This window comes from Watersipora subatra, chromosome 10, assembly GCF_963576615.1.
Source record: "Watersipora subatra chromosome 10, tzWatSuba1.1, whole genome shotgun sequence".
Classification (NCBI taxonomy): Eukaryota; Metazoa; Bryozoa; class Gymnolaemata; order Cheilostomatida; family Watersiporidae; genus Watersipora; species Watersipora subatra.
In genome coordinates, this window is record NC_088717.1 from 15,383,165 (window position 1) to 15,394,184 (window position 11,020).

The window sequence follows — 11,020 nt, forward strand, 5'->3', positions numbered from 1 at the left end:
CCTTTATATATCTGGTATACTGAGCGTTTGATGCTCATTTTCTTTCATGCCTACAGCTGGCAGCGGCAGCCTAATTTCGCTGGTCATTTCCAAAACTATCTAGATTACGCGTCTGCTTTTGTTTGAGGTGGTTTTTTGTTGGTTTGCGTGGCACCTCATGAATAACTTGTATGCTATAAGTGATAAGAAAATGAATGTTAGATGTGGGCAAATGAGAAAGAACTATGGATTTTAGTTCCAGTATTATTTTGATAACCTAAATAACACATTTCTGTACAAATGTACTGATGTTTCATTGTTATCTCCACCTGTCGGCTTCGTTATGACAATCTTTCCTCAGAAATTGTCAAGACTAGTTAACTAGGTTTTCTTCGATGCCAACGTAGTACTTGACCCAGTGCTTACTTAGTACGTGTCCCAGTACTTAATTAGTACTTGGCCTAGTACTATAAGTTTGCTGACAATGCTTTACACTGTTTAGTGAACATTGACTATTTATATCATAATTGTGTGGCAAATGGATATTTGGATATTTGCTTCTTTACCTTGCATAAGTATTAATGGACAGAGATTCTAGAGTGTATTTACTCATGTTTGTCTTTATGATTGTTGTTTGGCTAAAGGTATTTTAAAACACAGGGACAATCTGGAGTGGCTGGCCAAATCGACCAATTGGGCCAAATTTACAGCTACAGCCTCCCTTGGAGTTGTACACAAAGGGCATGAAAATGATGCCCTAAGCCTTATGGCTCAGTATCTGCCAAGAGATAGTACCGGTGGGTTTTGGTAGCCGCTCTTTCCATATACTTAGATTTTCACTGTATATACTGTGCCTATTATAAAAAAAACTATACCTTTCATTTGCAAGCATTTGAATTTGAGAGTTGTGCTCCCTTAGTTTCACTCAACTTATTGTACAGCCGTTACACTATCCTTTTTCATGAAGCTGTTATTGTTAAGTCCCTTAACAAGCATTTTCATCAATTTGACTTATCATGCGCCGAGTTGTGTGAATGGACACATCACAACCAAACGAGAGCTTGTGAATTCAGAATTGTTGGTTGAAAAAAATCTTCGGTTGTACTTCGAAGTAATTCGAGTGTACAAATTTGCAATCCGCCAAATCTATCATGCCCCATTTTGGTTGCCGAGGTGTGACTAAGTTCGCATTTTACTGAACAACGTATTTTCCTTGAATGCAGAACGGTGGACCTTGCTATACGACATTGCTTCATTCCGGTGTTGGCATCGTAAGGCGAAAATGTAGTATAGAGTGGTATAGAAATCCATAGTTATTATCTAATGCAAACACCCCTGGTAGAAAATTTCATATAAATATTAGAAATTAGTAACAAAATAGTATACTAACCTTAGTAACTATAGTTACATACAGTAATTTTAGTAGATTTAGTGGTTATGACCCGCAATAAAATGTAACATTACTATGTGCAGTACGTACCATATGGAGCTCTACCTTGGAGACAGACGTGTAATATAAACTTAGAATTTAACTTCAATGAATTTAGCTTACTAAACACACACTTGAAGCTAAGTTTTAGTATGTCTTTTTTAGCTGAACCAAACTTTAATTTTGTTATCGTCTTAATCTTTATTACCCGTTTTCGGTTTTGTTTTTACTATCTTATTACGAATAATGCTGAACTGAGGGAGGGAGAGAAATTGGAGAGCGGGGAGGGGAGAGAGTAGAGGGAGAGAGTAGAGAGGGGGAGAGTAGAGAGAGGGGAGGGGAGAGAGGGGAGAGCAAATATTGTCTCTCTTTCAGGCGTTGTGGGAGGTATTTCGGCAAATAGCATATCGACATCTTCATTATTATGACGTATTCAACACAAAACTGCCAAATTTGGATTTCAAGAGCCATTTTTATTGATAGTCTCGTATAGTGAAAACAATGCCATATAAAGGGGTAGAAAAAACATAGTGTTCTACATCATAAGGCAAAAAATCATAAAACAGGGACGTCGTAACCCAAGGGTGAAATGTCCTTTAATCATGATTCAGACTGGAACAAAATAAACAACAACAGGACAGGAATTACCTGAAGCAACGCTAATGCTTTGATTTTCGGTGTGGCTGCTTTGGTGGTGTTGCTCAATGGCCGGGTGCCGCTTCTTTAATTCTGTACTTGTGTCAGTCAGAGAGCGTTTCTTCAATAGTAGTTGTGTCAGTCAGAGAGCGTTTCTTCAATAGTAGTTGTGTCAGTCAGAGAGCGTTTCTTCAATAGTAGTTGTGTCAGTCAGAGAGCGTTTCTTCAATAGTAGTTGTGTCAGTCAGAGAGCGTTTCTTCAATAGTAGTTGTGTCAGTCAGAGAGCGTTTCTTCAATAGTAGTTGTGTCAGTCAGAGAGCGTTTCTTCAATAGTAGTTGTGTCAGTCAGAGAGCGTTTCTTCAATAGTAGTTGTGTCAGTCAGAGAGCGTTTCTTCAATAGTAGTTGTGTCAGTCAGAGAGCGTTTCTTCAATAGTAGTTGTGTCAGTCAGAGAGCGTTTCTTCAATAGTAGTTGTGTCAGTCAGAGAGCGTTTCTTCAATAGTAGTTGTGTCAGTCAGAGAGCGTTTCTTCAATAGTAGTTGTGTCAGTCAGAGAGCGTTTCTTCAATAGTAGTTGTGTCAGTCAGAGAGCGTTTCTTCAATAGTAGTTGTGTCAGTCAGAGAGCGTTTCTTCAATAGTAGTTGTGTCAGTCAGAGAGCGTTTCTTCAATAGTAGTTGTGTCAGTCAGAGAGCGTTTCTTCAATAGTAGTTGTGTCAGTCAGAGAGCGTTTCTTCAATAGTAGTTGTGTCAGTCAGAGAGCGTTTCTTCAATAGTAGTTGTGTCAGTCAGAGAGCGTTTCTTCAATAGTAGTTGTGTCAGTCAGAGAGCGTTTCTTCAATAGTAGTTGTGTCAGTCAGAGAGCGTTTCTTCAATAGTAGTTGTGTCAGTCAGAGAGCGTTTCTTCAATAGTAGTTGTGTCAGTCAGAGAGCGTTTCTTCAATAGTAGTTGTGTCAGTCAGAGAGCGTTTCTTCAATAGTAGTTGTGTCAGTCAGAGAGCGTTTCTTCAATAGTAGTTGTGTCAGTCAGAGAGCGTTTCTTCAATAGTAGTTGTGTCAGTCAGAGAGCGTTTCTTCAATAGTAGTTGTGTCAGTCAGAGAGCGTTTCTTCAATAGTAGTTGTGTCAGTCAGAGAGCGTTTCTTCAATAGTAGTTGTGTCAGTCAGAGAGCGTTTCTTCAATAGTAGTTGTGTCAGTCAGAGAGCGTTTCTTCAATAGTAGTTGTGTCAGTCAGAGAGCGTTTCTTCAATAGTAGTTGTGTCAGTCAGAGAGCGTTTCTTCAATAGTAGTTGTGTCAGTCAGAGAGCGTTTCTTCAATAGTAGTTGTGTCAGTCAGAGAGCGTTTCTTCAATAGTAGTTGTGTCAGTCAGAGAGCGTTTCTTCAATAGTAGTTGTGTCAGTCAGAGAGCGTTTCTTCAATAGTAGTTGTGTCAGTCAGAGAGCGTTTCTTCAATAGTAGTTGTGTCAGTCAGAGAGCGTTTCTTCAATAGTAGTTGTGTCAGTCAGAGAGCGTTTCTTCAATAGTAGTTGTGTCAGTCAGAGAGCGTTTCTTCAATAGTAGTTGTGTCAGTCAGAGAGCGTTTCTTCAATAGTAGTTGTGTCAGTCAGAGAGCGTTTCTTCAATAGTAGTTGTGTCAGTCAGAGAGCGTTTCTTCAATAGTAGTTGTGTCAGTCAGAGAGCGTTTCTTCAATAGTAGTTGTGTCAGTCAGAGAGCGTTTCTTCAATAGTAGTTGTGTCAGTCAGAGAGCGTTTCTTCAATAGTAGTTGTGTCAGTCAGAGAGCGTTTCTTCAATAGTAGTTGTGCCACTGCTTCCTTTTTGTCTCTTTATTAAATCTTTTGTTCTTTTATTAAATCTTACAGTGTTCAAAAGAAATAATACATATTACTCAATAGTTTGTATTCTTCATGTTGGGTAGTAAATGCTCTCCTTCGCTTTTAGGTGGCTCTCCGTACAGTGAGGGTGGTGGCCTATACGCTCTCGGTCTCATACACACTAACCATGGAGCAAATATTATGGAGTATCTACTCAACCAACTCAAAGATGCAACAGATGAAGTATGTTTGTAAACCTACTTATTCAAGTATATTTTTTCTATTTTCTCATTTCGGATTGGCGTGTCCATTCATTTTCATTTATGCACTCACATTTGTATATCTTTTACATCGACTTATCGGTGAAGAGCAATCGTTATGCGCTTGGAAGTGTTTTATGAAATTAGTGCACAGGCTGTTTATTGCGAATTTGGAGTTATCACGTCGTAGCTCCGCCTCAACTACCCTACCAATGTTTATGAACGGTTAACTTTAGCCGTGTCAAAAAAGTGATCAATTTGGGTTATCGCTGCAGCATTAATATAAAAAAGTATTAGTATACTGCTGTTCAACCTTTGCTGGTAGCATATTGAACAAAACATTTTTTGCAGGGACCTTTTATTAAAAAATTTGAAGTTGTTAATCAAATTTACTTCCTGTTGTATAAACAAATAAGTTTTAAAGAGTATTTCATGTAAAGCTGTAATGAATAGTCTGTGGAATAGTCTGTATTGAATATTGTGAATAGTAACAATATTTAATACATTTTATAAAGTCTGAATAGTTGATACGCTGTTGAACTACGAGAAGCTCAAACGAGCTGTTATGTAATTGTAGCTATATGACAATATATTAACAGCTGCTCCAGGGCATCTAGTAATCTACAGTGCTCTCAAGTAAACATGTCATATATTTGCATCATGTATTGTAAGTAACAAGACTGCTCGTTTATTAAGATAGACGGGATGTTTAAAATATTTTACTTTGATAAAAGTGTACCGTGTTTTTCGGACTATTAGCCGCTACTTTTTTCTGATGTTTTGAGTCATGTGGCTTTTATAAGGGTGCGACTATTCTGTGGTTTTTTCTTTCACTGCTAGGGCGCATTAACCGGGATCTCTGGTTAGTGCGCCTCTAACGGTGAAAGAAAAAATGAAACAATGCCTAACGGCACTATTCCGCTTTAAACAGCAAAGTTGCTGCCGCATTAAAAAGCACCGTCCTGAGTTCTGCAGCCTATACAAAGGTGTGGCCTATGTATTGTTTTATTATCGTTTTTTTGAAAATAAAGCAGATGAGGCTTCTATAAGGGTGTGGTTAATAGTCCAAAAAGTACGGTAATTTATAAAAATTGATTTTTGTGGACAGCGTACAAATATTTTTGAACATAAAATAGTAAATTCACGTTACACTGTTACAGTCTTGAGACAAACTTTCAATCAAAACAGCCATGTATATTTCACTAAGCTGAGATGTGATGACCAACATAATATAGAATAAAACTTGACACCAATGAGTGCGGGACTGCTCACCATTGTCTTTAAATTAGGACCGACATAGGTTTAATGTTTGTAAAAAATTGTTTCGGGTAACTTTAGGATTTGTGATTCTTGGTGCTGCTTTCAATCGAAGTTGGTCCCAGCTACTGAATAGGATGTTATTATTGCTTGTTTTGGGGACACAAATGAAAAATGTTAGATTACCCTACCTCATTTTCATCAGTAAATTTGCTATCCTAATATCAACGCAGCTTTTTATAAATTGCTACTTCGTCATGGTTCTGATTAAATCTGAAACCAAGTGTTTATCTAAAATGATTATAAACCTGTAAGGAATAAAATGTCAATCCTTATTAAGTGTAAATATGGTTAATTGGTAAATATCTATGTTAGTCAGTCTAGTGGACATATTAACTTAAATTATTTTCTCTGTTAGAATACATCAAAGAACTAATTATTTTTCATGCCTGATTCTTGAAGGCCCATCTTGTTGATGGTTTTTAGCATGCGCTAGACCTACAAACGGTGTACATCAGTATATCCTTTGCTCAAAAGATTTTTATTATTTTAGCAAAATCGGCATGGAGGGTGCCTTGCTCTAGGTCTGGCAGCCATGAGTACAGAGCGATCAGATGTGTACGAGCAACTCAAGAGCAATCTTTATCTCGATGATGCCGTGGCTGGTGAAGCTGCAGGCATTGCGATGGGTCTCGTAATGTTGGGCTCGAAGAGTGCAGGGGCAATTGAGGATATGGTCACGGTAGGTGAATCCTTTTTCTTTATCTCCTATCTACCCTTATTTTCTCTATTCGTCTATTCATGGTCTTCTCTTGTCTCTCCTTTTTGCTTCCTTTTTTGCTTGCGTTGCCTATGCCTCTCTTTACTGCTTCGCCTCTCTTCTCGACTTCTTCTCTGCCTTACCTTTTTCTCCCGTATTTTCCCTCCTCCTCACCTTGCCTCCCTCCTCACCTTGCCTCCCTCCTCCTCACCTTGCCTCCCTCCTCCTCACCTTGCCTCCTCTCTCCTCACCTTGCCTCCCTCCTCCTCACCTTGCCTCCCTCCTCCTTACCTTGCCTCCCTCCTCCTTACCTTGCCTCCTCTCTCCTCACCTTGCCTCCCTCTTCCTCACCTTGCCTCCCTCCTCCTCACCTTGCCTCCCTCTTCCCCACCTTGCCTCCCTCCTCCCCACCTTGCCTCCCTCCTCCTTACCTTGCCTCCCTCCTCCTTACCTTGCCTCCTCTCTCCTCACCTTGCCTCCTCTCTCCTCACCTTGCCTCCTCTCTCCTCACCTTGCCTCCTCTCTCCTCACCTTGCCTCCTCTCTCCTCACCTCGCCTCCTCCTCACCTCGCCTCCTCCTCACCTCGCCTCCTCCTCACCTCGCCTTCCTCTCCTCGCCTTCCTCTCCTCACCTCGCCTTCCTCTCCTCACCTCGCCTTCCTCTCCTCACCTCGCCTTCTTCTCCTCACCTCGCATTCTTCTCCTCACCTCGCCTCCCTCTCCACCTCGCCTCCCTCTCCACCTCGCCTCCCTCTCCACCTCGCCTCCCTCTCCACCTCGCCTCCCTCTCCACCTCGCCTCCCTCTCCACCTCGCCTCCCTCCCCACCTCGCCTCCCTCTTCCCCACCTTGCCTCCCTCTTCCCCACCTTGCCTCCCTCTTCCCCACCTCGCCTCCCTCTTCCCCACCTTGCCTCCCTCTTCCCCACCTCGCCTCCCTCTTCCCCACCTCGCCTCCCACCTTTATTTGTGTCTCCTCTCTTTGTCCCTTTTTTCACCTTGCCCCTTTTGTCTTTCCTCTCCACTCTGTGACCCTGTTTCTTCCTCCGCCTTAGTTCTTCTCTACCTTTCTGCTTTTTCGCTGCTTTGGTTATTCCCTGGTTTGTTTCTCTCCCTTGTTCTCTCTGCCATTCTTGCCTTTTCTGTATTTTGCTTCTGTTCTATCATATCTCTCTTGGACTGCTATCCATTTTTTTCTGATTTTTCTCTAGCTTTTCCTCGCTATAACTTTACAACTTAAAACTTGCTGTTTTAGATTGATGTAATGACAATTATTTTAAACTGTTAGATTTAAAGGTAATTATTATAACTATATGTAGTATGCAAAGGAGTCACAGCATGAAAAGATCCTGAGAGGCTTAGCAGTAGGCATCGCTCTTACAATGTATGGAAGGGAAGAGGAAGCAGATCCACTCATTGACAGTCTCCAGGTAAGTCTTCATGCGTACTTATATTCCTTCTTTGATAGTGTTGTTGTTATAGACGCTATTCCAGCACATACCATGGATAGTTAATCAAAGTGTTGTTGTTATAGACGCTATTCCAGCACATACCATTGATAGTTCATCAAGTTAATCATATTTATTTCACTCGGTCATGAAATACAAGTTTCTGACTGACTCAAAAACATTCTGACCGATTTGATGCATAAATTGGATTTCAAATGAATAGTTGCCTTGTATTTGCTGAGTTGGTTTTTGTGTTTACAACTTTATTCATATCTGGCACTCCTTTCTGACGAAGTAATTTTTACCAAAATGGCACATTACCAGAACATGTTGCTCGTAAGGCTGTCTATTGATGACTGGTTTTGTGCTATTGTAGAAGGACAAGGATCCCATTCTCAGATGGAGTGCCATGTACACTATAGCCATGGCGTATGCCGGCACTGGCAACAACCAGGCCATTCGCAAGCTTTTACACATTGCGGTTAGTTTTAGGATTTTCTTTTGTAACTGATATTTTAATAATAATATATTTATTTTGTTAAGTGTTTGTTGTAAATACGGTAGGGTATGCGTTTGCGTATAAAGTTATGAACTGTCATTTCTGGTAAAAAATTCTTCACGAAGACTTTCTCAATAGTCGATGTAGTGACTCAGTCAGTTTTTATAGAATATCTTTGTAAACCTTGCTCATGATAGGTCAACCAAAATAAATTCTGTTGATAAAATTGTTGCTCTATTATCCATACTTGTTTTAAGTTGTATATCGCTAAACAATTAAGTTTATTATACCTGCTGCGGCTGCTAGAAACCTTGTTATAATGCCATCTTAATATTTCAAGGCCATCAAAGTTCTATTATTAATTTTGTTGTAAAACTTGTTTAAATGTACACTGACACGAATTTGACCTTCCATACATTTACTATGTATACCTGAGAAGACCTTCCTCTTTTCAGCTACGTTTGGTCCTATTTTATTCACTGTTGTGTAGTGAGCTGTAAACATTCATTGTTGATAGCGTAAAACAGAGGAAACAATCCAATGCGCTTCTATTTCTAGTCCAAGTAAAACAACAAAGACCTATGACTTATAAATTATGTTGTGCTGGTGCCACACTTGCAGAGCGTGTCAACACTTTTTCTTAGCAACATTGTGGTTGCTGTAGTGTTTTCATTCTGGCTAAATAAGATCATAGTTTAAAATAGAATGTGATCTATTGAAACTTGCGTGTAGGTTTTAATGGAGCTTTATGATTGTGTCCTTAGGTGAGTGATGTGAATGATGATGTCAGACGAACTGCTGTTACATCTCTTGGCTTTCTTCTTTTCAGGTTAGTGCTGTTCCCTTACCATAATAGTTTATGGGGCGGGGGGGGGGGGGGGGGGGTTATAGAATGGTTTATGAAAGCATGTGCAGGCTTTCTTGCTTAGTCAAAGCAGTTAATAGGTTTCGTTTATCTTCATATATAGCCATTTTCGTTAGAGTATCTTTTTAGTTGTTTATTTTCTTCATTTTTTTATCTTTGCCGATCTATTTACCACTCCATCTGTACAATGTAGGCTTTATTCCACGACCAAACACGACCGAAGCGATTGTTTTGGGAGCTTTATGATAAACGCATATGTACACACAACTCCCAAAAAGTGTCCACCAGCAGCCATACCCAAACCCTTGTACTGAAATCCCATCAAAAAATTTAACCATTTTTCTGTCGAGTCGTTTAAGTATAATAATGATACAAAGCACCTATACACCTATTTATTTAAATATGTTACCAAGTCTTTGAAAATTGTCAACAATATTCTAAAACTTACCCATCTGATCGGATGATACGTAACTAGAACGATTCATTTGGCCTAAAGTTGCCATTAAAACCTGACAAGCCTTTTTAATCAAAATTAAGACCTGCCAACAAAACGCCCATAAAGCCTTGCGACAGATTGTTGAAAAACGGGCACATTTCATCAGTCTGTGGCCCAAATTACCGCTGGTATATCGTTTGTTGCTCTCTCGAGTTCGAAACATTAATGACTTACTTGTAAGCAATTTCACTAGAGAGCGCATCACTCGATTAGCTATCAATGACCAAATCCTACAACGTAAAAGAGAGGAGACTAGACTGCGCGACCTTTAACAGAACACTGCGCGATCTTTAACAGAACACTGCACTTATCTAACAAAACTATTTCTATTATTTTCTATATGACATTTTTCTAAACACTTTGTCTCCTTTGCCATATTTCTATAATTATATATTTTCTTTGTTATTAGTTCGTATACAAAATACTTTACATATACTTATATAAGGTCTACATATAAATCTCTTTACAGCATTATTCTATATCATATACCATTATTCCATTTCTATTACATTATATACAACTTTACATTCCCCGTATACTTTCCATTCACAACATTCCTAACATTTTTCTATACTTACACTTCTAAAATAGAACTTTGTCACCTTTATATATCTATTTATATTACACTACCAAATACAACTGTAATATCAACAATTAACCAATTACTCATATACCTGGTTTCAACCCAACTTTACCTCTAAAATAAATTGTTAGTTGCACCTTTTTGAAGTCGTGCTCCCTTAAATTTATTTTATATCATCTCAAACAACTCTCATTTACGCTATACTCTGTCAATTCCTGCTGACAACTACTCTTTCAACAACCAGCAGTACCCTTTCTTTTTTCCATTATTACTTTGGTCATGGGCTGTATGACAGGGAAATTTCTAGTTTGCCACCCCATGTACTCCCTGTACTATGTAAGCTTTATTTACCACCTCAGTTACCCTCTGTACTATGGATGATTTATTTACCACCCCATCTACCCTCTGTACAATGTAGGCTTTAGCCGAAAATTTGACAATAGTTTTGCTTTTTCCAAGCCTAGTAAGGGCTATCTATGGACCTATAACAGTATTACTTACAATGCATTCTAGTTTGGATCAAACTTTCTAACTAGTCTGTTTGAAAGAGGACATAATAGAATACAATATAATAGCGTAATAAGACAATTAAATGTTCTTTCAGGAGTTCAATATCATTTTATTCTCCATCCTTTGCTCAAACTACTAAGCTAGGCATTTATGTCTAACAGGTCTTTTCTTAGTACATTTTTGATCACTTTCAATGAATTGATATTCTGTGATTGATGTTCAAATTGATCCTTTTCCAATGATTGGCTATGGGAAGTGCCATTATATGTGAATGCGAATTGACGTAATGGCGCGCATGTGAAGGCTAAGCCACCTCTGAGGCTCCATGTAATAGTAGTAGCTGCCAGCGTATACAGACTACTCAACAATAAAAGGTTTATTACGGCAGGATTTATTCACATATATGTAGGGCAAATTGTTTTCATGTCAAATAACTTTTTTGTTAACCAACTGAAGCTGATCAATGGCAGGTTCAATAGAAGTGGT

At 39.1% G+C, this 11,020-nt stretch overlaps 1 protein-coding gene across 1 annotated transcript in view; it reads left to right on the top strand.

The window, feature by feature from the left end:
• The window catches only part of LOC137406567 (26S proteasome non-ATPase regulatory subunit 1-like), an 80,662-nt gene that overhangs the window by 21,954 nt on the left and 47,688 nt on the right, over positions 1-11,020 (top strand). The window contains exons 11-16 of the mRNA XM_068093160.1: positions 640-776; positions 3,986-4,101; positions 5,929-6,117; positions 7,453-7,563; positions 7,958-8,062; positions 8,845-8,909. Coding sequence (XP_067949261.1) covers positions 640-776; positions 3,986-4,101; positions 5,929-6,117; positions 7,453-7,563; positions 7,958-8,062; positions 8,845-8,909 — 723 coding nt within the window. The remainder of the gene's footprint in view (positions 1-639; positions 777-3,985; positions 4,102-5,928; positions 6,118-7,452; positions 7,564-7,957; positions 8,063-8,844; positions 8,910-11,020) is intronic.